The 25,604-nt window shown below is 49.0% G+C and overlaps 2 protein-coding genes and 1 non-coding gene across 18 annotated transcripts in view; all 3 read right to left on the reverse strand.

Annotated features, from left to right (window-relative positions):
* Positions 1-5,980, reverse strand: part of POLR3E (RNA polymerase III subunit E) — a 36,096-nt gene extending 30,116 nt beyond the window's left edge. For 3 of the 5 annotated variants that reach the window (XM_017342517.4, XM_008257867.5, XM_017342516.4), the window contains exon 1: positions 5,819-5,959. The gene's annotated coding sequence lies outside the window, so the exon portion shown is untranslated. Of the gene's footprint in view, positions 1-5,818 lie in introns of all 5 variants that reach the window. The other 2 variants (XM_008257864.5, XM_089321542.1) reach the window with 2 other exon arrangements.
* Positions 5,981-6,129: 149 nt separating this feature from the next.
* TRNAL-AAG (transfer RNA leucine (anticodon AAG)) lies at positions 6,130-6,211 on the reverse strand. Its single transcript has one exon. It is a non-coding gene; the product is annotated as a tRNA-Leu (tRNA).
* Positions 6,212-14,888: 8,677 nt separating this feature from the next.
* The window catches only part of EEF2K (eukaryotic elongation factor 2 kinase), a 69,486-nt gene continuing 58,770 nt past the window's right edge, over positions 14,889-25,604 (reverse strand). For all 12 annotated transcript variants that reach the window (XM_070064606.2, XM_070064605.2, XM_089321548.1 and 9 more), the window contains 5 exons: positions 24,980-25,114; positions 24,630-24,818; positions 22,094-22,218; positions 19,812-19,990; positions 14,889-17,544 (listed from right to left, as the gene is read on the reverse strand). In XM_070064606.2, coding sequence (XP_069920707.2) covers positions 17,435-17,544; positions 19,812-19,990; positions 22,094-22,218; positions 24,630-24,818; positions 24,980-25,114 — 738 coding nt within the window. In that variant the 3' untranslated portion in view covers positions 14,889-17,434. The remainder of the gene's footprint in view (positions 17,545-19,811; positions 19,991-22,093; positions 22,219-24,629; positions 24,819-24,979; positions 25,115-25,604) is intronic.

The raw sequence follows: 25,604 nt of genomic DNA on the forward strand, positions 1-25,604 counted from the left end.
CCCTGTACCCACGTGGAAGACCTGGAAGAAGCTCCTGGCTCTTGCCTTTGGATCAGCGCAGCTCTGGCCGTTATGGCCATCTGGGGAGTGACCCAGCGGATGGAAGGCTTCCCTCTCTCTGCCTCTCCTCTGTATAACTCTGACTTTCAAACAAAAATAAATCTTTAAAAAAACCCAAAAAACAAAAACCACTACTTGTTTGGTTTTCCCCATAAAAAATAAATAAATAATTCTTTTTTTTAAAAGGAGGTCCTTTTTTTTTAAAGATTTATTTATTTATTTGAAAGTCAGAGTTATACAGAGAAGGAGAGGCAGAGAGAGGTCATCCATCCGCTGGTTCACTCCCCAATTGGCCATAATGGCTGTAGCTGCACCAATCCAAAGCCAGGAGCCAGGAGCATCTTCTGGGTCTCCCACACGGGTGCAGGGGCCCAAGGACTTGGGCCATCTTCTACTGCCTCCACAGGCCATAACAGAAAGCTGGATTGGAAGTGGAGCAGCTGGGACTCAAACCAGAGCCCATATGGGATGCTGGCACTGCAGGTGGCAGCTTTACCCACTATGCCACAGTGCTGGCCCCAATAAATAAGACTTAAAAAACAAAAATGGACAGCCAGCTATACACCCCAACAGCAATCACACAAAATAAAGAGAAAACCAACAAAGCAATGGGCACGAGCCAACACACATTAGCCAGGCCTCTGGGAAAAGTAAATGACTGAAGGGCCTCTTGCCACTCGCCGAAGAGAATGACCAGTAGGCAGGAGGATGGAGGCTGCTGGTCCACAGCCATGACTGAGACAAAGCTCAAAGCCAGATAGAAGCAGGGAGAGAGATCAGCCCAGACTCTCCAGGGACTCAGGACTTTGACATTTGACTCTCAAGCTCACTTTAACTCAAACCCCAAGTGAGGACACTTCCTTGTTTGGGGCCTAAAATGACCCTCTTCACATGCTGCACTCACATGTTCAAGGAAGAGACCCCCACTGTATAAAAGAGAGGTGCTCAGAGACACCGACGCGGCTCTACTCAAGCAAGACTGACAGACTTCAGCTCCAGGCCCTGTGACTTCAAGTAGAGTTCTAAGGACAGCAGAAAGGATGCATGGGCCAGGCCCCAACAGAAAGATCCGGACAAACCATGCACGGCAAAGGGGCAAAACAATCCCAGGTGACAGGAAGCACCTTACTAAGTACCTAAGGCAGGACAGCTGAGGGTAGGTGACTCACTCAGATGGAATGGGTAGAAACCCACAGACTTCAGCAGTCCCCAGACCTCTGCTTCTGGGCAAGTCCATCCCAGCTTTTGTTTGTCTACTTAACATTTCAACTATGTAACATTTAGAAGGGGACAAGGGGAGGAGGGAGTGGACACTGCCCTATGGCTTAGGGGTTAAAGCAGCCTGTGTCCCATATGAGCACCGGTTCAAGTCCTGGGTGCTCCACTTCCAATCCAGTTCCCTGCAAAGGCACCTGGCAACAGTGCAAAATGGTCCCCTGCACCTACATGGGAGACCCAGATGAAGCTCTGGCTCCTGGCTTCAGATCAGGCCAGCTCTGGTCATTGCAGCCATTTGGGGAGTGAACCAGTGGATGGAAGACCTCCCTCTCTGTCTCCAATTCTACCCTTCAAACAAGTAAATCAATTTAAAAAGGGTGGGAGCCATGATGCGGCCAGCACTGTGGTGTAGCAGGTTAAACCTGCAGCACCAGCATCCCATACCAGCACCAATTTGAGTCCTGGGAAAGCAGCAGAAGACAGCCCAAGTGATTGGGCCCCAGCACCCACATGGGAGACCCAGAAGAAGCTCCTGGCTTCAGCCTGGACCAGCCCCAGCCATAGCGGCCATTTGGGAAGCAAACTAGCAGATAGACAATCTCTCTCTCTCTGCCTTTCAAATAAGTAAATCTTAAAAAGAAAAAAGATTTAGAAGGGCATGGTGGCTTCATCATGGGATTTAATGTCATCTATAAGTCCCTTCCTCTCCCCAGACACCACCTGAAGTCCCCTCACTGATTACAGACACATATCCTGAACCTGAGACCACTCAGGCCCAGACAATGGCAGCACCCTGGACACTTCTCTTCCTGTCACCCTAAACCAGCAAACCCTGTCAACTCCACATTGAGGACACCTCCATCTCTTCCCAGGGTCACGGAGATGGCCTGCTGGATGATCTCCCCCTCCCACTGCACCCCCTGTAATAGCCAGTGACCTTCTGGAAACTAAGTCAGATGGTGTGGCTGCACAGAAACCTTCAGCAGCTAGCAGGTAGCCTAGCTGTTAAGACAGCCAAGTCACCCAGAGCCCAGGTTCAAGTCCAGGCTCCACCCAATTCCAGCTTCAAACTAACATGCTCCCTGGGAGGCAGCAGATGACAGCTCAAGTGTCTGAGTCCCTGCCACCCAGGTGGGAGACCTAGATTGTATTCCCAGCTCCAGGCTTCAGCCTCGCCCAGCTCTGGTGTTGCAGGCTTTTTGGAGAATGAACCAGCAGATGGAAGCTCTCGCTTTCTCTCTCTTCCTTCATCTCTCTGCCTCTCAAATAAATTGAAAAAATGAACAGCAACAACCAAAAAACCTTTAAAGAGTCCCCATCTGACTCAGAATAAAAGCCCAAGTCTTTATAATCCCAAATATGTTTTTTTTAATTTATTTGAAAGGCAGAAATACAATGAGATGGGGGTGGGGGGGGGGGGGAGAGATCAATCTTCCGTCTGCTGGTTCATTCCCCAAATGGCTACAATGGCTGAGGTGGGTCCAGGCTGAAGCCAGGAGCTTCTTCTGGGTCTCCCACATGGGTGCAGGGGCCCAAGGTCTTGGGCCATCTTCCACTGCTTTCCCAGGCAAACTAGCAGGGAGCTGGATTGAGAGCGGAGCAGTCAGGACTCAAACCGGTGCCAATATGGGATGCCAGCACTGCAGGCAGAGGCTTAAATTTCTATTAGACAGCGCCGGCCTCCCCACCCCACCCCCTACGCCAAGTAAGTTGTTAGCAACCCCATCCCTCCCCTCTCAGTCCTCCCACTGGCCTCTCATTCCCCCAGGGACCTGAGTAACTGCTCTAACCCTGAAAGCCTCAAGGCCCCACTGCTCTCACCTATTTGCACAAACCTCACCTCATCACCCAGACCATCTTCCCTGTGGAAAACCCCCTTCTCTGCTCAGGTTATCTCTTATCACCATGTGACGGTGTACAGCGCCGGGTCTGTCCCCACCCCGCTGCCACTAAGCTGGAAGCTGCATGCAGGCAGACTTTGGTCAATCTGTCCCCTTGCTGTGCCCCCAGTGCCTAGCACACAGCAGGCAGGCAATACCCGCCTGCTGTCTAAATAAATGAACCACAGGAATGCTACCTAACATGGAGCCATGGCAGCATTTGGGGCTGAGGAAGATCTGGTGGAGGGGTGGAGAAAGAGACTGCAAAGAAGCACGCTTCCCAACAGTACCAGAGATGGAGGACCGGGTGGCAGCCAAGCTCCAAAATCAACTGTTAGGTGCCTGCTCCTATGCAGAGAAGGCAGTGTGAAGGCAAAAGCCCGAGACCCATCCCACTGACACTGGCAGTCACCTGCCATGGACATGGTCTACACCACTGCTTCTCTGCAGCAGCTCTGAGAACAACTGAGACTCGAGGCTTCCATATGAGCGGGGCAGCAAGCCACACACACCCTGAGCGTGGCCCAGGAGGCTCCAGACACGGTCCTCCTTCCAGGCCAGCAGCTGAGGTGCCCTCTCTGGATGCCGCATCGGCCTGGGTTAACTAAAGATTGCCAACTCCCATCAGGCTCCTCGCCAACATGATCCAACCTGGTGGCTCTCAAAGGTGTTCGGCTTAAGACCCAATTTCATCCCACGTAAATGACCCAGAGCACATGGTTCCATAACCAAAACAAGGTTTCTTAAGCCCTAATTGTCCCTAATATACACCAGTGTTTTCTAACCCTTGTTTATTCAAACAAAAAGTGCTGGTGACAATCCCCCAGAGTTGATTTTTACATCCCACTGATGGATCTGGACCTAAAATTTGAAAACCACTGATCTCACTAGTCTCCTTCTTTCTACCTCAGGTTATCCCAGAAACCGCCAGAATGTTTGTTTAAAAAAAAAAAAAAATCAGTTATCATTCCCTTGCTCAAAACCCTTTTACCCACCACGGGAAATAAAACCCAAACTCCCCTCCAGGGCCCGGGGCCCTACCTGATCTTGCTGCCGCCCTCCCCTCACCGTCTCACCATGCCCTGGCCTGGGCCACCCTTGCTAGGCCTCCAACAAAACAAGCCCCAGCCTGCCTCAGGACCTTGGCACATCACGGGTTTCCTCCAGGACTTTTCAAGGCCGCCTCCCTTTCACTATCCCCTGGAGCACGGCCTCCAGGTTCCTTGATCCCCCTGTGGTAAAGAATCGCCTCTGACCCTTGCCCGGCCACCACCCTCTTGGCGCTGTGTTGTTTCCTTACTGGTTCTCACCATGACCTGGCACTATCTGGCCTCACTGCTCAGGTTCTGCCGGGAGTGTAAGCTCCATGAAGGGCTCTCAGTGCTTCAGTTTGCTCAATCACAAAACGGGGTCATTAGGCTTACTTCAAGTTGATATGGAAATCATTAGATTCTTTTAAAAAAAATAAAAATAAAAAATCACCAGCCTTGATAAGGCTACAACAGCGCCCGGCACGAAGCACTCAGCCTAGTCCAAAGAATAATCTACATTTCATTTTCTCCTTAGCCCTGTAGACAAGGATTGATCCTCGCCGGTTGGAAAAAATGAGGAGACGGAGGTTGGGAGAATAATCTGCCCAAGGTCACAGTGCGATTCGGCTGCAGGAAATCAGGGCAAGAGCCGGGTTCAGCTGATGTCAACAGTGGCTCTGGCTCTTAAGGAAACACTGCACACCTCACCGGGAAAAGGCAGTATGGTACAGTGGGTAACAGGCTGGACTCCGGAGCACGACGCCGCAGGTTCAAACCCCACCGCCGCCGCTCAGCCTCTGAAACCCACCCTGGGTTGTGTGCACCCTTTCCTATTTTCATCCTTAAAACCGGAGAAACAAGAAATAGGGGCCCCCGACAGAACTGCAGTAAGGATTAAGAACAGCAATAGACGTGACCCACGGGAAGGTGTGTTGTTACGTGGCAACATGTTTTCTTCCGAGGCGAGAGGGCAGGGGCGTCACGGCCTCGGCCTCCCGGCGAGCCATCCGCGGCCCCCGAGCCCAAGCATCCTAACCCTAACACGACGGCCGTGCCTAGTCCGACCCCTCCTGGCCCCGAACGGCACGGCCGCCCAGCAGTTACTAAAGGATCGAGGAATGCCGGGCCGGGCCGGGGCCGATCGGGTTCAGCTGCCGGGAGGGCGCCCCGAGAGTCTCCGGGACCCTCCCCCTGCTCCTCGGGGAGGGCCGCGGGCCCCGAGCCGCCCCCAGCAGCGGCCAGGCCTCCTGGCGGGTGGTCAGGGCCCCCTCCTCAAGCCCACCCAGCCCGCCCGTGCAGCAGCCACGCCGGCCCGGCACCCGCTGCCCTCGGACAGGTGTTCCCGGCGCAGGAGAGCAGCCCGGGCGGGGCAGGGCGGCTGGACCCTGAGTCACCGCCGGCAGCTTCGGCCGCCGCCTCCCGGACTGCCGGGCCAGGAGGTGGGAGCTGGCGGGCAGCCGGGGTCGGCGGGGCGAGCGGTCCGTCCCTCCGGTCGGAATCCCTGGAGGCCCCCAGCCCCTCGGCGCGACGCGGGCCTCCCCGGCCTACTCGGGAGCCCAACGCGGGAGCCCACCTCGCGAGTTCGGCTCGGCTCACGCCGGGCCTGGGCGCAGGCGACGCGGCACTCACCTCTCCGCGGGGGCCGCGCGCGCGTTCGGCGGCAACGGCCCAGGGAGCCGCGGGCAGCAGAGGTGGCGGCGGCCGGGCTCTCTTCTCAGGGAGCGGCCATGTTGCTGGTGGAGAAACTCCTGGCGACACGTGGGGGGAGCGGGCCGGCCCTGGCGCTTCCTCTTTCCCACAATGCTCCGCCCCGGCGGCGCGGGCCCGCCCCCACGCCGCGCCGCTCTAGGAAGCCCACAGCCGGTCGGGCAGTAGGGGGCGCTGCCGCTCTCGCTAAACGGAGCTGCGCCAACGCGGCAGAGGCCGAAAAAAATATATCCTGGCAGCGGTGGGATTCGAACCCACGCCCCCGAAGAGACTGGAGCCTTAATCCAGCGCCTTAGACCGCTCGGCCACGCTACCGTTATGGGAGGGTGTGTTTCTTAGAAACTACTTAATAGCTCTGCTTGCCTCTGACTCAAAACTATTTTTAGTTTGTTTTTTTTTTTTCAATTGATTTTTCACTTTACCCAACCCTGGTAAAATTATTTGAACTATGCTATGTATTCTCCAATATTCAGACTTGGGCTTGCTCTACAAAAACTGTAGAGTGAAAAGCAGTTTGAGACCCACCCTGATTAACCCGCACCGCCCGGATTAGCTGTCCCCGGGGAGGAGGGACAGTAGCCCGCAGCAGGCCGGGAGGGCGCTGACAGGCACGGCAGAGATGGCCCGGAAAATGTGTGCTTCAATTTTTACTCACACCGCTATTACGTGTACGTCCAGACCGTCTGTGGATTTTAAGGCTATACATGGATTTGTATATATAAATATATAGATATATAGATATACACAGATACACACACATATATACACATCTCCTTAGGAAATTTTTTTTAATTGTGTGTAGGTTTTTAACTTAAATACAAAGTTATTAGTGTAGGTCTGCAATTGGCTTTTTTCAGCAGACTATATTTTTAATATCCATCCGTATTGATGTATAAATATTTAAAAATACAGAAAACTTATAAAGTAATCATCCATCTTCCCACCACCTGAAAGGAAATTAATTACTGTTAATATTGTGGCATTTTTGCTTCTGATTCTTATGTATTAGATTTGTATTAAAAGTTACAAGGTAATGATGTGAATATGTTGTCTTTATAAATCTGTTTTATAACATTACAAATTAAACCATTACAAATGAAAGTCAACCCCGTTTCCAAACATCTTCCCCAGCTGGTTATCATGAGTTTGATGTGTGTACTTCCAATAGTTTCTTATACTTTTTACATGTAAATATCGATGAATACTATACTAGTATAGTTTTCTGTAGTATAGTTTTCATTTCTATAAGTGCTACCACATTATACCAGTATCATTCTAAAACTTGTTTTTCTTACTCCAACGCTGCATTTTTTAGATCAATTATGATGCATATAGATTTAATTCACTCCATGCTATGAACAAATTTGTCTCTGAATTTTTGTCATTACATACAACACGGTACCAGGCTTGTTGTGCATGTGGGGTGATATTTCTCAAGGGTCTATGCTGGAGAAGGAATTGCTGAGTCATACATATACTTTTGCATTTTATTTAATATTGACAAAACCTATAGCAGTCGATGACTTTTCTCAGTTTTCTGCATCAGTTGGGTAAGTTTTGTGGGAAACAAAACACTTCACTTGATTTTTCACATGGATTGGTGTCGGAAATCTCAAATCTGCCTCACATCTGCACTCTTGTCCCCTTGGCATTCTTCATCATGTACCTTCCTTTCCTCGTTGATTCAGTGAACTTGAGACAGGCAGCAGCTCCACTGACGCTGGGCGTGGCTTTGACACATCCCCAACAAGCTGTGTGAGTCACACTTTTGTCATTAGAATTCGGGCTCTGTGTTGACCGCACAAAGCTTCTGGTTAACATCCAAGTTGGTCCGCACCCCTAACATTGGACCATTCCCTGTCTTTCTCTCCAATCCCCCCTCAGCCCCCTTTTGGTCTTCCATCCACCTAATTTAATATAGCTAATGCTAGGCAAAGATTTCATTGTTCTAGAAGGGTCTGTTGCTGTTAAGGGATTTTTTTTTTTTAAATCACAAAAGCTGCCATCTATGGAGGATGTGGGGTTTTTGTAGACCAGGGATTGTGGGGGATTCAAAACTAAATGAGGAATGCCCTTCAGACCAGTGGGAACATTCAGCTAGGTATTTTAGTACCGGGAGGGGCTGTGTGAGCTGTGTACTGCGTTTTCCAAAAGGAAGTATCCCCACAGTGTAGGATGATTGCTGGAATCTCCGCCCAGTCTCACCTCCCTAGGAGCTGTCCCTCTAGCTCAGTGTGTCCCTACCCGCCACAGCCATGGCTAGTGGGTTCCTTGGTGGATGGAGGATTCAGGTTGGACCGATCAGATTCTGTTTTGGGAATATGAAGTGAGACATGAGTTACAGGTTTCTTAATCTGACTATGCTGTGTTGGAATTGGTCTCTGAGGTGGGCTGAAACAAGACAGCCCATATACAGTGAGATGGCTCAGAGAGGTGGAGAAAGCCACTTCAGAGAAGAATGACAGTGAGGAGAAGGGCGGAGGCACAGAAGAGTATTGACAGCTTTCTGACTTCTAGCTCAAGACCCTTCCCAAGGCCCAGTGGGATCCCCAATCTTGGACACATCCCTTTATCACTGTGATGAACTCCCCTTTTCTGCTAAAGCTGGTGCCTCTGGATAGCTGTGAACAGCAACCAACATCCTGCTCCTTGTATGGCAAGGACTCCAATGAAACAAAAATTACTTCTTCCAGGACGTAGTACAGCCACTCGTGTGGGTCCTTCCCAACACACCCTTAGGACACCTGTTCATGCTGAGCAGGATGCCTAATTGACAGGGCGTCATCAAGGAGGATACAGGCTGACCCTGGAAGGCAGAGCCCAGAGCCCCATTCTGGGAGCTTCTTACAGTCCTGCAGCCCTGTTACCCCGTGTCTCACGACAATCACATGTGGGACCTTGAGGAGGAGTGAGTAGCGGATGTTGCAGCAGAACCCTGGCATCCACAGTGAGGGCAGGTGTGTCTACTGCTCTGCCCTGGCCAATGGCGGCAGGGAGAGGAGGAAAGAGCAAGCACCACAGATCAGACCGCGCCTGCTCGCCTGGCGCCCCTCCTGGCGGCTGTCAGGTGAAGGCCATCTATCGCCACAGCGTGAGCCCTAGGCTGTGGGATGTGGGAATGCAGGTGGGGGCTTAGCCCTGGGTCTCCGTTTTTTGTCCCCCTAAAAGGAAAACTAGCCAAAACCTGGTCTGAAACCCAATCCTCCTGCTTGAACCTCCTTGTAGAAAGAAATTAACACTCCTGATAAAATGCTGAATAGCGCTTTTCTTATGGCTGTAACGGCTTTGAGGTTTGTACTGGGAAGCTAGTTTCCCACCATTCAATTGACTGCCATTTGTCAGTCAAGAGTGCAATGACCTTTAACAGAATGTTCTTTTCTTTATCTTGTTGACCAAAGATTAGTCATTTTCTTGTCATGCAAAATGTCTCTACTGAGATAGAAATCAGAAGAGGAGTTACCCTTGGTGGGGTGTGAGGGGGCTGTATTGCCAGGAAGAGGCTCAGGGTGGTCTGCATTGTCCATGGGTGGTTGCTCAATGCAGGTGTATGTAAAAAGTCACCAGGCTGCAAATTTAATTGTGTGTGACGCTGTAATAAAAAGTGAATTTTTGAAAATTCCTTATTGGGTATGCATTTTTGAATTAAATTCCTAGTGGATTTACACCTGCAGCAGGACTGACATAAAATGTTGATTCATGTTGGCAACAAAATCATCTGAAAAAGTTTTCTTTAATATTTTCTCTAATATTCATGGCTCTTCTTTGCTTCCTCAAAGGAAATACTCTCACTGAATGGGAATCTGGTGGTGTTGGTTTTTTTTTTTTTTTTTTTTTTTTTTTTGCTTTCCTAGCAAGCATTCCAGCATATTCTGACCCAAGTCTGATTTCCCTTTGTGGGATACTCCTTCCTGTGGCCTTAGAAGACCTGTTGATCAAATCGCTCAGTGGGCGGGCACAAGAGTCAAATTAGGCCAATCAGATGCTTTATCCTGGAACTCTTGACTCTGGATACCAAAGAATGATTTAGCTCAATTGCAGGGCCATGAGGGATTTCCAGGCTGCCTCCTGCTTCCTGCATCTCCACACTTTCCAAAGGCTGATTTGTTCCAGTTTTATCTTTCATCTGAAACTACTTCCAAAACAAAAATAAAGTAAACACACACACACACACACACACAAAACCTTCTTTGCTAAAGTTAACCTGCATTGATTTCTATTCCCTGTGACAAAGGAGCCCACAGGTGTGGGGAAAGTCTGACCCGCGGGCTGTATAAGGCTCATAGAATCACTCGGTCTGGCCCTGCCAAGGCAACCGCAGGGGGGACTCAAAATTCAATAAATGCATAGCAGGTATTTATTTTTATTTTTTTGATAGGCAGAGTGGACAGTGAGAGAGAGAGAGAGACAGAGAGAAAGGTCTTCCTTTGCCGTTGGTTCACCCTCCAATGGCCGCCACGGCCGGCACGCTGCGGCCAGCGCACCACGCTGATCCAAAGGCAGGAGCCAGGTGCCTATCCTGGTCTACCATGGGGTGCAGGGCCCAAGCGCTTGGGTCATCCTCCACTGCACTCCCAGGCCACAGCAGAGAGCTGGCCTGGAAGAGGGGCAACCGGGACAGAATCCAGCGCCCCGACCAGGACTAGAACCCGGTGTGCCAGCGCCGCAAGGCGGAGGATTAGCCTAGTGAGCCGTGGCGCCGGCCATAGCAGGTATTTTTAAAAGTTGATTAATTTTGTATGGTCTGTGAATGTTGTCAGAAATACCCAAAAGGTCCTGGGCAGAGAAAAGTTTCTACTGCACGCCCTGCCCGGGGCCCTCTGAAAAGGAACTTGGCTTACAGGGGAGACCACTACTCGGTCACTTTGGCTGGGGGTGGCCAAGGCATGAATGGGACATGGCAAACTGGGATACCTGGTGCTTTTACACCCTGGCCTCTCCAAGGGCCATCGGTGGGTCCCAGGGCAAGAAAGTGTGCTACTGCAATGCCCTGCTATCAAGCTGTCTATCCTGTCTGCACATCTGTGCCTGGCCAGGGAGACATACTGTGTGGACACAAATTAACAGGCTTCCCTTCTATGGTGCCCTTCAGTCCATTCCTGTTAAGTTTCAGTTTTGCAATCCTGGCGTGGTACAGACGTAGTGGTGGTGGTGTGTGTGATACTTTAATATCAGTTTTCTCATCTGTAAAACGGTCACAATAATTCTGATTTATAGCAGATTTGTGCAGAACTTGGTGTCTGACAGTCATCGTTCTTTCCAAGGCACATAATTTTTTCACATTTTAGTATCTCTAAAATCGACCTGCATCAAAACCAATGGCACACTTTTCAGTATTTTTTATTCATATATAATAAGATCAGTGGTGTCTTTTAAAAAATATTTATTTATTTGAAAGGTAGAGTGACAGAGAGGAGAGAGAGTGGTCTTCCATCTGCTGGTTCACTCCCCAATTGGCTGTAATGGCTGTAGCCGCACCAATCCGAAGCTAGGAGCCAGGAGCTTCTTCAGGGTCTCCCATGCGGGTACAGGGGCCCAAGGACTTGGGCCATTTTCTACTGCTTTCCCAGGCCATAGCAGAGAGCAGCATAGAAGCACAGAAGAGGAGAAACTGGGACTGACAGGCGTCCATATAGGGTGCCGGCACTGCAGGTGGCGGCTTCACCCACTGCGCCACAGCGCCACCTCTCCATGGAGTCTTGCACTAAGCACTAGAGTAAGGAGAATGCTGAAGACATAAATTACTATTAACAATTCTTTAATTTGGCAAATTTAATTTTGGATTCTTAGTAAATCTTTGGAAAACTTTATCAGAATTGTATATATGCATAGTATCAATTTGACAAGGCCTGTTATCAAAATTAGCCAAATGGCTATCCCCTCCCAACCACTTTCAACTTCTAGCTCATTCTTCTCTTCTGGTATATCTCCTCACATCTGAGCAACACACGTACATTACTGCTTTTCAAAAAGTATTATTTTAGGTCTTCCCACAATGGATGGCCAGGATTTAACCCTAATTACCCCACCCCCACCTCCACCAAACACCCTCCCAACGGAATCATATTGCAGTTTCTTTTATTAGTAGTAAATGCTATTCACAGGTTGGCTATGCACTGTACTGGAATTCCTTTTCCTTTTCTGGAAAATATCGTTTGCTTTATCGGTAATAACTGCCTTCTAAAAATGTACCTTATTTTTATGAATCATCCCTAATTCAACTTGAAACTGCCCATCTTTGCAAGATTGCCACAAAGGAGAGAACTTTTTTGACAAGTTATGTGTTGGAACAGCCTTTATCCTACCCTTATCTTTGACGTACACGTCTAGGTTAAAATCCATATTCCTCAGAATTTAGAAGTCAGCATCTTCCAATTTTCATTGTCATACTGTTGAGATGTCTGATGTGATACTAATTCTCCACCCTTCCTATGGGACTCCTTCTTACCCTCTGGAAGCTCCTATTGTCCCCAGTATTCTGAAACTTCGTGAAGATGATTCTCGAAGGTCAGATGGTATGGTTTTGGAAACACACCAGAGACACGTTCTTGATCTTGCTTGTAGGAGCGTCTCCTGTTTTCTCTATTCTCTTTCTCCAACTCCTAAGTTAGGATCCTGGACCTTGGTTGTTGTTGTTGCTGTTGAGTTTGTTTGCTTTAATTAGAACTATTTACACTTTTTCCAACAGATACTACTTTACAGAGACAGCTTGAATTCTTTGGAATTAATTTCACTTTCTTGTGGGGTGCTCTGGCCAACCTGTTTCTTTTGTTGTTTCCCTTTTTTAAAAATTTCCTTTCAGATAACATTTTAAATTTACATTATAAGCAAAGGCTTAATGGCTCCACCAAATAAAGAATTCAACAACAAAGTTAAAACAATCAAAGGCCAGAGGCCAGTGTTGAGATGCCAGACGTAGTGGCACAGCGGATTAAACTGCTGTCTGTTCCACTTCCAATCCAGCTCACTACTAATGTGCCTGAGAAAGCAATGGAATATGGTCCAAGTTCTTGGGCCTCTTTGGAGGCTCCAAATGGAGTTCCAGGCTCCTGGCTTTCGCCTGGCCCAGCCCTGGCCATTGTGGCAATTTGGAGTGAACCAGTGGATGGCAGATTTTTCTCTGTCCCTCTGTAATGCTGTCTTTGAAATAATAAAAAAAAAAAAGACATCTTAAAAACACACATGCACACAAATAATAGGAAAAAAGAAACAAAGATCATAGCCCAGAAAAATAGCAAGGGCTATCAATAATAATCAAATGAAAAGATGCTCAAATTTTAAAAGAAAAAAAGTATTAGAACTATATTAGCAGGGCCGGGATTGTGGCATGGCAAGTAAGTAGGGCCTCAGCCTGCAATGCTGGCATCACGTATCAGCACCGGTTACAGTCCCAGGTGCTCCACTTCCAATCCAGCTCCCTGCTAATGCGCCTGGGAAAAGCAGCAGCAGATGGTCCAAGTGCTTGGGCCTCTGCACCCATGTGGGAGACCTGGAAGATGATCCTGGCTTCGGCCTGGCCCAGTGCTGCCCGTTGTGGCCATCTGGGGAGTGAACTGGCGGAAGGAAAAATCTCTTAACTCTTTCAAAATAAATAAATAAATCTTAAAAAAAACAAAAAAACAAAAACCTATAGTAGCATATAATTCCTGTCATTTTGACAAGATTGAAAGCAAGTCTGCCACAAACAGTAGGCTGGTTGGTTTCATTCTGTGACAGCACCTCAGTCTTCCCTCTATAGCAGTCAGATGCTGTGGGATTTTCTCCAATTGTCTGGCTTCTGCCAAGGTGGTTAGAGTCCTGCTGCTGGTGTCTGGGACCACAGAGAGAAAAGGCTAGGGGAACCTCTACATTCAATCCAGAAACTTCCATTTAATTGAGTGGCCTCACTTGCTAAGCCTGGGGTTCCAAGCTCCAAGCAGGATGGAGAGGCAGCTGGCTTGCTAAGCAAAGGAAGTGAGCAGCCCTAATGGTCTCCAGCTGATCCTTTTTTTTTTTTTTTTTTTTCACTTGAAAGGCAGAGTTATAAAGAGGCAGAGGTAGAGGCAGAGAGGTCTTCCATCCACTGGTTCAATCCCAAAATGGCCACAATGGCTGGAGCTGGGCCAATCCGAAGCCTCTGGTCAGAAGCTTCTTCCAGGTCTCCCACACGAGTGCAGGGGGCCAAGTCCTTGGACCATCTTCTACTGCTTTCCCAGGCCACAGCAGAGAGCTGGACCTGAAGTGGAGCAGCCAGGACTCAAACAACTAGTGCCCATATGGAATGCTGGCACCACATCCTGATTCTCCACTTTTAGCCCCATTTTGTTTCCGCTTCCACAAGTTCCTAGCATTGTGGGATTTCTTTGGGTTGTTTCCCAGATTCCCTACTGTTGACCTAGGATCCAGCCCTCTGGAGTCCTCTAATTCAGTTTTCTCCACTGGCTTTCTAGTACCCAAACTTTTTTTTTTTTTTTTGCTGACTCCTCTTTGTCTTTATTCTCACAGGTTTATGCTGTTTAAAAAAAACAAAACAAAACAAAACAAAAAACCTTCCTAGGCCTAAACATGTGTGTCGAATCTACCATGCATAGTCAACAGAGATGTTCAAATTTCTTAAAATTAAAAAATGACTTGCTTAGAACCAGATGATCCTGGCAGTAACCAACCAGTGAAGCTAAGGACAACCCTGTAATGGTAAAGATTATTCTGTCTTATAGATGAGCAAATCAAGAAACGAGAGGTTCACGGATTGCATCTACGGATTCTGATAGCACACAGGCCCCATCTGGAAGGCTTTATTAGAATGTATCACAAATTTTAAAAATCAGGAGACAGCGCATAAGAAATATCCTGATTTTCAGCAGGTCTTGAAACATCAGAAACTGGGGTGATGCTGGGGCTACTCTTCCCTTGGCTACACTCACTGGAAGCGGAATCATGGCTGCCCCTTCTCAGTGTGCCTCTGCCTCCAGCCAGCCACATTTTTTTTCTCTCTTAAACCAGGAAACATTTGAACTTGAGACAGAAAAGAAAGAAACCACTTTATTTGGAGGGACAAAATGGAACTCAGAACATAGGCAAAAATCAAACTGTCCGGCAAACTGTTCCCTAGATGTTACCCAGCGTCCATCTTGAGTGGGCTGAGTGGTTCCCTCAGAAATGAGAGAGGCACAAATCCAGGTGGAGAGTGTGCGTATTTTGTCTCCTCTTTCCCCAATCCCATCGAAGCTGCATGTATCCATGCCAACACCTGTAGGACGCCTTTACTATGGCAGACAAGTTTGTCAAAGTCAAATTTGCTACAGTCTCAGTGTCCCAGGTGAAGGAAGTGGGGACGGGATACTCAGAAATTTGAGGTTTTTTTTTTTCCTTTCTCATATCCCTAAAGTCTTTTCCTCTTATCTAGAGTAAAACTGAAAGTTTCACTTCAAACTGTATTCCCTGTATTCAAACAGCTCTCAAATCCTAAACCTGGTGAAGCTTTTAGCCGGTAGTATCACCTCGAGAGAAACCTACTTCTGGAACCTTGGTTTTGCCATCTATGGAATGAAGGCACCTGATGGGACATTATGGCTGTTAACCTCCTGGATTTTCACTTGCTTCTTGCATCTGAAGATTGTCTCTGAGGTCTTCCTAGTTGGGCTGGACTATCCTCGATTTGCTCTCTCTTTCTACATGCCCAGCATTTGTGTTAAACGAAGAGGTCCCATCCAGTGTTAGAAGGCACACAATTAGGTATTGAAGGTAGAATAAAATTCTTCCGCTGGCTCAGAGGGATCTCAACATCTTGTAAGTTACTTTTATACTCTCCAGGGTCCTTCCAGAAGCATCGGCTTAGCTGACCACCTGCAGCATTCCAGCCTCCTGGAGGAGGAAGGAGCCACCTCCCAATGGGAAGCCATGGGATCGATCACAGGGTGGGGTGGTGGGTCAAGCCAGTCCAGACAACGAAGCATGAATTGGCTGGAGGCAACAGAATCTGTGAGTGCCTTTTTACATCACCAGCAGGGCTGAGCGGATGCAGCACAGGGCGAATGGCCTGCAAAGCCTAAAATCTTTACTATCTGGCCCCTTACACAATAGTCTGCCGATTCCTGCTAGAGATGATAAAGAACAAGGACATGAAGATGATGTTCGGGAACATAAATATATTATAACAAAATCTGCACAGATTCTATGAGCCTGATTACTCTGAAGAGCCAAGTCACAATAAAGTTGCTTCTTATACTTCACATGTGCGATTTAACTGTAGACACTGGTTTAAAACACACACACACACACACACACACACACACAAATGATCGCAAGCCAACTAACTCATCTGGTACAGAAGACAAAATGGTGATGAGTTCTAACTTCTCAGGGAATTTCTGGGTGGCTGAAGGACTTTTTCAAGAGGAATTTTGACTCTGTTTGATTTTCTTCCTTTATGGGCACACCTCCTGACTCTGGACTCTAACGCCTGTCCAAGTTCATTACTCCGTAGCGTTCAACGCTGAAGCATTGAAAGATCTCTCTTAATGAGCAGGTAAGAATGGCTTTGTATGCTACACCCTGCATTTTGTGTCTCTGAATTCAAAGAAAGAGGCTGCTCTAGCTTTTGGGCTTGATCAAAGCCATCTGTTTTCTTTGCTCTTTGAAACTGAAGTCTACTAACATTCAGTCTGGACTCTTTTTATATGAAAAGCACATTAAATAAAGACAACTGTAGCCTGACCCTGGGGAAATTGACTGGGATTAATGAGTGTTTACAGTTCTTGGCCTCTCATTCTCAAACTGCTTAGCAAAACCTCAGGGGGTTGTAGCTGAAAGCATCCGGCTGCAAATGATAAGAAAACCCACCCAGGCTCAAGCAGAAAATCCGAAGGCAGTTGCAACCCCCATCTTTGCACGGAGAAAGCCTGGAGCCATGCTAGCCGTAGGTGTCAGGTGTCGGAGGTAGTCAGTGTGCGCATACAAACAGATCTGTTTTGTGAAGTCCACGGTGGAAAGCACTTAGAAATGGAATTTAACTGTGTGTCAGAAAACCACTCAGATTACAGGAGGAAATTAAACTAAAAGATCAGAAAACTTGAGCCACGTGCTTCCAGAAGCTCTGAGGAAGAAGGCTCCAGGGCATGTCCTGACGACGCGCGCTCCGCAACAAGCTCGCGTGCAGGTCTCCAGCAGCCCCTGTTCTGCCTGACCAGAGATGGGGCTCTGGGGCCTGAGATTTCAATCCAGCCTGAAATACCTGGGGAGCAAAGCCCTCACATTGTCTCTCCGAGGCAGAAAAGCAATTACTAACATGACATTAAAAAAAAAAAAGATATAATAAAAAATAAAAACAGAACCTCAAAATAACAGGTCAGCTCATTGGGCTGCTTCTTCAATCCCCGCTCCCCCAGAACACTGCCCTGTGGGACAGCTGTAGCGTCTCTGCAAATAGCAAAGACAACCTCAAGAGTCAAAAAATGAAATACAAAAGCTGATTTACAACATACTAAAAATGATCCCCTCCCTGAAGTAATTAAGTCTTTTTTTTTTTCCTCCTGGCCCTTTTGCTTGTGACCAGGGTGTGAGTTATTCCTCCATCTGGGCCCAGGCCTCCTCTGCCTTCTGGTAGTACTGGTTGGCCAGACGGCCCTTCATGGCTTCCATCGCTGCCTCGGCCGCCTGGGTGTACAAGTCCCCTGAAAGACAGCAAAGCAGGGCACAAAGAGGTGAGCCACCTGTTGCTTTAGTCAGTGCAGTGTCCCCGACCCTTCCAGGAAGAGCAGCCTGAGTTTTCCCTAGGATCTCAAACTGCGGCTCTGGCTCTCTCCCTCTGCCTGATAGGTCTGACACCTCACAGGTGGGCGTGTGGTCACACCTGGCCAATCAGAGCCCTCTTCTGCCCCTCTTTGCCCTCCAAACTGCAAGGATTGGTTAAGAGTTAGGCGTGGCCAACCAGAGGAAGTCATTTCAATGACCACAGTGATTGGTTTAGAGGTGGGTGAGTGAAGCAGTTTAAGCCAATAAGAATCAGGCTGAGGACTTTGACAGAACAGACTTATGAAAGTGGAAGAATTAAAAGACTATAAGCAGCTTCATGTCAGCTCAGAGAACAGGTTCTGCCACCAAATGAATTTGTGCAAAACTTACAAAATCACTTTTGGTTTTCAGAGCTTTTTGGATTTAGAAATTTCAAGTCAGAGGTTATAGATTTGCATTATTATTTGCTAATTTTTAAAATACAACTCTGCAGCTTTTTAAACCTAGCCTATGAAATCCGATGCCTGTGAAACCAGGAGTTTAGTAGGGTTATTACACATGAGGGACTGAGTATTCATGTCCCCCCCAGACTCCTGTCACACAAATTCGTAGGTTGAAGCCCTAATCCACAACGTGACTGTATTTGTAGATAGGTCTTGGAGAAGGTGACAAGTTAGGGAGGGCCTAAGAGTGGGGCTCGAATTGCACTGGGCTGGTGCCCTTCGAAGAAACAGCAGAGCTGTCTCTCTCTTTCCACTACGCACAGAGGAGAGGTCATGGGGGGACACAGTAAGAAGCTCGCTGTCTACCAGCACCCTGGTCACGCACTTCTCAGCCTTCAGCTCTGAGAGAAATCCATTTTTGTTGTTTAACCAACTCCGCCTATAGTGTTTTCCTGCGGCAGCCTGAGCACACTAACACATTATGCAAAAAATATTTACTTTGTCCATCAAGCAAGAGTGGAGACGCAGAAGGTGGTCTATCCACGCACTGGCCTATTATTTGACAATAAAAAGGAAGAAGTACTGATACATGTTACAACACGCAGAAACCTTAAAAACACTATGCCAAGTGCAAGCAACAGGCCATGTATTCTATGATTCCATTTGTATAAAATGCCCAGAATAGGTAAATTCATCGGGGCAGAAAGTATATTCATGGTTGCCAGGGATTGTGGGACAGCATTGGGAGTGACTGCTAACCTGGGTGGGGTTTCTGTTTGGGTGAGGACAATGTCCTGGAATCAGAAAGGGGTGGTGGTTGAACACCATGAATACACAAAAAACCACTCAACTGTATGCTTTAAGATGCTGGAATTATACCATATGAAATCTCTTAACTCATTTTTTTTTAGTTAAAAAATAAAAAACAGCCCTAATGTACAGTCATCCTTTGGCATTCACAGGTTCCTGGACCGCTGTGGATACCCAAGTCCCTTCTATAAAGAGTATTTACAGCATCTGTTAATAACTATGCACATACTCCAGGATACTTTAAATAATCTCCAGATTCCGTGTAGTACCCAATACAATGTGTTACACTGTCGTTTAGGTAACGGTGACCAAAAAAGAAAAAAAAAAAAAAACTACATGTCCAGGACACAATTTTTTCTGAAATGTAAAAAAATGTAATTAAATATATTTATTTGAGAGGTATAGGAACAAAGAGAGACAGGAAGAGAAAGAGAGAAAGAGAGAGAGAGAGAAAGAGCTGGCTCCCATTTGTTGATTCACTGGCCTGAAATAGCCAGGGAAGGGGCAGGATAGGGCAGGGCAGGGCCATAGTGGGGTAGCTGGGAATGAAATCCAGGTCTCCCACATGGGCGGCAGGAAGCCAAGTAACTTGAACTATCACTGCTGCCTCCTAGAAGCTGCATTAGCAGGAAGCTGGAGTCAGGAGCCAGAGCTGGGCACCAGACCCAGGCACTCTGATACGGGATGTGGGGCTCTAAACTGCAAAATTAAACACCTGCTCCTGAATACGTGTGATCTGTAGTTGGGAGCTACAGATGTGGAACCTGTGGGTACAGAGGACCAATTCCGTGACCGTTAAAATCAAAACGTTTATCTGCAGACCAGCTCCACAGAGGCCCCTCCTGGGAGAACAGACTCACCTTGGTGTCTTGTCCTAATTCCCCATGGTTGTAGCAGTAACATCCCCCCACCCAGCCCCGTCCCACTGCAGGAGCAGGTCCGGCAGACCCCACCTGATCTCTGCGGGTCCTTGTCCAGGCCACAGCCGCCTGTGAACAGCATCTCGGCCTCTCTGGCCAGCAGTGTGTAGCGGGGCTCATCTTGCACGCCGTCATACTCCCCGCCCTCATCGCAGTCCGTCATCTCCAGGGCGGAGTTGTACCAGTGCAGGGCCTCCTGCCAGTCTCGGCTCCTTGCCAGGAGACACAGAGGGACAGAGTTGATGTTACAGTGGCAACGGGCAGGAAGCTGGAGGGCCATCTAGCAGAAGGGGTAAGTTCCAGGATCCCCACGGGGCCACCACCTCCCAGAGCTCCCGAGGTCGCTGTGTCTAAGGGCCATCTTTGTACTGTGCGTTTACTGTCTCATCAGGAGAGCAGCCAAATCACTTCTTGGTCTAGCATAGTTCTCCAAAGATGGAAGTGGGGCTTCTTGAGGAAGGGCCTTTTTCTAGACTGCATGAAAACACCTCACGAACTGGCATCAGCAGTGGCTGGGGGACCCAGCTAAGCTGCCCTGTTGCTTGGGTTTGAGATGGGGTGGGTGGGGGACCCTCAACAGAGGTCCCCAGAACAACTGGAGCCAACAGCAATCACCTGGCCCCATCGCACACTCTGTCCTCCAGCACGGTGTGGAGATCACCCGTCTACTTGCGTGGCCCTCCTAGCCCGAGCTCTTCCTTCTAACACAGCCCACATATGACCAAGTCACCACCGGTATAGGTGGGTGCCAGCCAAACCCACACAACATAAAATATAGAGCAAACAGGGCAGTAGACTCTCTTCCTTTGAGTGTAAACTGTGGGAATAGCTATTTAGAGTGCATCAGGAAAGAGCAAAGGGAGAGACACATACAGAAACTTCTCGAGACTCCTGACACCCTGTGGGAGCAGCAGCGTGGCTGACTTGCTGTCCTTTCCCCATGGTCACGGCCTCCCCTGACATCCATCTGATCAGGCTCTGGCCTCTAGGCTCGGCTGCTGTCAACCTCCCTCCATGACACTGCTATTCCCCAAACACACCAGCTCCTGCCTGCCCTTGGCCTTCGCACCTGCTGTTGCCGTGCCTCGGAACACTCTTCCTGTGACTCCACACAGGCTCCTCACTATTCCAGTCTCAGCCCAGGTGTCATCTCATCAGAGACACTGTCCCCAGACAACCTGTTTCTCACCATCACCACAATCTTTAATTCTCCTTGTTCACTTGTTTACTGGGGTCTCCCCCAATTAGAACGCAAGCCCCAAGAAGGCAGGAGCCTGGTCCATTTTGTTTACTGCTGCAAACACAGCAGGTTTAGTAAGTGTCTACTGATGAATAAATGTAAACAAGTAAGAGTCGGCATTGTGGCAAAAAGGGTTAAGTTACTGCCTGCGACGCCGGCATCCCGTATGAGCATTGGTACAAGTCCCAGCTGCTCCACTTCTGATCCAACTCCCTACTAATGCGCCTGCAAAAGCAGCAGGAGTCGGCCAAAGTGTCTGGGCCCCTGCCATCCAAGTGGAAGACTGGGTAAAATTCTAGGCTTCTGGCCTCTGCCTGGCCCAGCCCTGGCTGTTGTGGTCATTTGGGGAGTGAACAAGCGGATAGAAGATCTCTCTTTCTCACCTTCTCTCTCTCTGTAACTCTGTCTTTCAAATAAATAAAATATGATTTTAAAAAATAAGGTTTGTGGAAAAAAGGGGCCAGTGTTCTGCAGCAGCAGGTTAAACTACTACTTGAGATGCCGGCATCCCATATCAAAGTGCTGGTTTGAGTTCCAGCTGCTCTGCTTCCAATCCAGCTCCCTGCTAATGCACCTGGAAGGCAGCAGCTGATGGCCCAAGTTCTTGGGCCTCTGCCACCCAATTGGGAGGCCCGGCTGTAGTTTTGGGCTCCTGGCTTTGGCCTAACCCAGCCCCAGCTATTTGGGCTATGAACCAGCAGGTGGAAGACTTGCCCCCCAACCCCAACCCCAACCCGCTATTTCTTCCTTTCAAATAAATAAAACAAATCTTTAAAAGCAAGTGTGTAAAAAACGGAATTAAAATATGCTTATTTTAGTGCAAATCTGAAGCCCATGCATAGTTTTTTCATAATTCCCACTTTCCAAAAGCTTTCTGACGACTCCTCATACTCCCATTTCACAACATGAGAAAACTTAAGGTGAGGGAAGTTAACTAATTCACCCGTGGTCACTGGACTGGTGGGGGGGTGGGGGGATTCTAGACCAGAACCCAGGTCTGTCTTGACCTTGCAGGGGAAGCACACAGCAGCAGCCCCGGCTCCCAGCAGCTCCACCTGGGTGACAGCCATAGTACCTTTCTGGGCTGAGGTTCTGACCGGTGTCAAAAGCTCGTGCCACCAGGATCATGGACTGTCTGTCACCAGCTTCAGCTGCCTTCAGTAAGTAGTCGAACCCTTTCGTTTTATTCTCTTTCGTGTCCTGTCATTTCAAACCAGAGAGGAGAGAAGAAAAGCAAATGAGGCTCGCAGAAGAGGCTACCAACCTCTCGCCCATCAATCTCCTCCCCACTCCTTGACTTATTTCAAGAGCTCTGGGCTGGGACCACTGTAGGATTGCACATCAGTGGTTTTTAGTATATTTACAGAATTGGGCAACCAGCCCCACAATTTATTTCAGAATATTTTCATCAACCCCCAAAAGGGAATTCCCACACCCCCTAACTGTCAATCATCCCTCACTCCCAAATCTCCCCAATTCTGCCTCGCCCTAGCCAACAGCTGCTCTATGGGCCTATCCTAGATATTTCACATAAAGGGCCTCATGTAACACATAGTCCTTTGTGCTTGGCTTCTACCTCTAAGTGTGATGTTTTCAAGGTTCATTCATGGTACACCATGTGTCAGCACTTCATTCCTCTTGATGGTCAAGTACTATTCCATTGGATGGGCCTTTTATTTTTTCATTCATACATGGATGGACATTAGGGTTGCTTCTGCTTTCTGGCTAATAGGAATAATGTTGCTTCAAACATTCAATAACGAACATTTCCGTGGCTACGTGTTTTTATCCTCATGAATACAGATACGGCTGATTGAATGGAATTGCTGGGTCATAGCCTTTTCAGGAGCTGCCTGCTTGTCTTCTAGTGGCTGTACCACTGGACATTCCCACCAGCAGTGTAAGGGGCTCCTGCTTCTATCCTGCTCCCCCACGATCTGCCCCACAGCAGCCAGAGAGACGCTGGCCAAAGCCTGCCAGGTCACTTCACTCTCTCAAGCTCCTCCATGGCTTCCTGTCTCACCCAGAGATAAATCCAAAGCCCTCATGTTGGCCTGTGAGGCCCTTCTCAACCTTCAAGCTTTGAAAAGTATTGCAGGGACCCCTGCTGTTACTCTTCTTCAGCCTCCCCCAATATGAGCACTGATTTGAATTCCAGCTGCTCCATTTTCAATCCAGCTCCCTGCTAATGTGCCTGGGAAGCAGCAGAAGATGGCCCAAGTGCTTGGGCCCCTGAACCCATGTGGGAGATTCAGAGCTCTAGGCTCCTGCCTGTTGCCACCATTTGTGGAATGAACCAGACAATGGAAGCTCTCTGTCTCTCTCTCTCTCTGTAACTCTACCTTTCAACTAAATAATATTTTTTAAAAAAGTCTCTGGGGCAGATGCTGTGGTACAGTGAGCTGAACCACTGCCATCCCACATGGGACTGCCTGGGACTGTGTCCCAGCTCTGCTTCCAGTCCAGCTTCTTACTGATGGACACCCTGGGAGGCAGCAGATGATGGTTCAAGTACTTGGGTCTCTTAGACCCATGTGGGAGACCAATGGAGTTCCTTGCTCCTGGCTTTGTCCTTGCCCAGCCCTGGCTGTTGTGGGAATTTGGGAACTTAACAAGCAAATGAAGATCTCTCCTCTCTCTGCTTTCCCAATAAATAAAGAAACTGTATAAAAAACTGTCTGGGGCCGGCGCCACAGCTCACTAGGCTAATCCTCTGCCTGTGATGCCGGCACCCCAGGTTCTAGTCCCAGTTGGGGTGCCAGTTCTGTCCCGGCTGCTCCTCTTCCAATCCAGCTCTCTGCTGTGACCCGGGAAGGCAGTGGAGAATGGTCAAGATGCTTGGGCCCTGCACCCACATGGGAGACCAGGAGGAAGCACCTGGCTCCTGGCTTTGGATCGGCGCAGCGCACCAGCCAAGCAGCCATTTGTGGGGTGAACCAATGGAAGGAAGACCTTTCTCTTTGTCTCTCTCTCAGTGTCTAACTCTGCCTGTTTAAAAAAAAAAAAAAAAAAAAAAAAAAAGACCTGTCTGGGGACTAGCACTGTGGAGTAGTGGGTAAAGCCATCATCTCATATGAGTGCCAGCTCATGTCTCAGGCGCTCCACTTCTGATCCATCTCCCTACTAATGGCCTTGGAAATGCAGAAGATGGCCCAAGTGTTTTGGCCCCTGCACCCACATGGATGACCCTCATAAAGCCCTGGCCATTGCAGCCATCTGGGGAGTGAACCAGTGGATGGAAGATCTCTCTCTGGGGAATGAATCAGTAGGTGGAAGTTGTCTGTCTGTCTGTTTGCCTGCCTCTCTCTCTCTAACAAAACAAAACTAGAGATACTGCTAAATGTCACTGTGGGAAGGAGGAGATGGAAGCCCCTGGCTAGGACCACCCAGCTGCACACTTGGCTGCAGCAGCACACACACTAAAACTTGAGTAACAGAGAGGTAAGCTTGGTCCCCGTGCCAGGAAGGCACCCAAATCTGTGAAGTCTTACTTATTCTTTATGGACGGGGGAGGGGATAAGGGAGGGGAGGTAGGTGAATGACCTCCAGGGCAGGTAGATGACGGACTGACAGAACTCCCAACCATAACTGGCTCCCCCTGACCCCCTCACCTTCAGAGACACGTCGGCCAGGATGTGGTGGGGCAGCTGTGAGTACATGAGGCCCAGGCCCACGATGGCTTCCAGCTCACCCAGGTCAGCCGCGTGCTCCAGATGGAAGACGGCCGACTCGCGGTCCCACTCCTCATCCCTGTCGCAGAATCGCCCGCCCTCGTGGTAGCGCACCATGGCCAGATGGACCTGCCGCACAGACTATGCTGTTGGCCTGGCTGTCAGGGAGGCCAACGCAGCCCCAAGAGCCGCCCAACCCACCTGTAGGAAGAAGCAATTAGCGGAGGAGAGGCGTGGGCAGGGGAGCTCCAGCTGAGTGCCAAGGGCCCTGAAGTGGGCGGCACCGTTACCTTTCCCAAAACAGACTTCCCGATTTTCCTTTCCAGGTCCAGAGCGTTGAGCCTTTGTACTTCGAGGGCCACTGCCGAAGCCCTGGGCAGATGGAGGCGGGAGGGGTTGAGCAGATTCCACTTCTCCACGCAGACCTGCAGGAGGAGATGGGACAGGGTGGAGCTGACGGTTCAGAGAGGTGCGGTGCCCTGGGGTGGATGTGCCCACAAGGCTGTCGGCGGCCCCTTCCCTGCACAGGAGTGCGGCCGGCAAGAGAGAGGGGAGCAAACCCTTACAGCATTGGATGCTATGAGTTCTCATCATCCAAATTCCATCAGCTCCTGGGCGCTAAGAGATCGCAGCGACAGGATGCATGGTTAGCAGCAGCGGCTACCGCAGCTCAAACAAATGTCAGCCCCGTTCATCCAACTGGGTTTAGTTATGGGGTTTGACCCTCCACCACTTGCTTTGCCTGTTCCCCACACAAAGCACTGGGAGAGTCTGACTTCAGACCTCTTGGCCAATCCACTCTGTTATCCTCTAAAAATCCCCACAATGCCTTGGCCAACACCGACAAGTGGACTCAGAAGACAGGCTGAGAAAACACACCATTTCTCCCAGCCAAACATACCCCTGTCCAGAGTC

Source organism: Oryctolagus cuniculus, chromosome 19, assembly GCF_051225735.1.
Source record: "Oryctolagus cuniculus isolate XC-2025 breed Fujian yellow rabbit chromosome 19, ASM5122573v1, whole genome shotgun sequence".
In the NCBI taxonomy this organism is placed as follows: Eukaryota; Metazoa; Chordata; class Mammalia; order Lagomorpha; family Leporidae; genus Oryctolagus; species Oryctolagus cuniculus.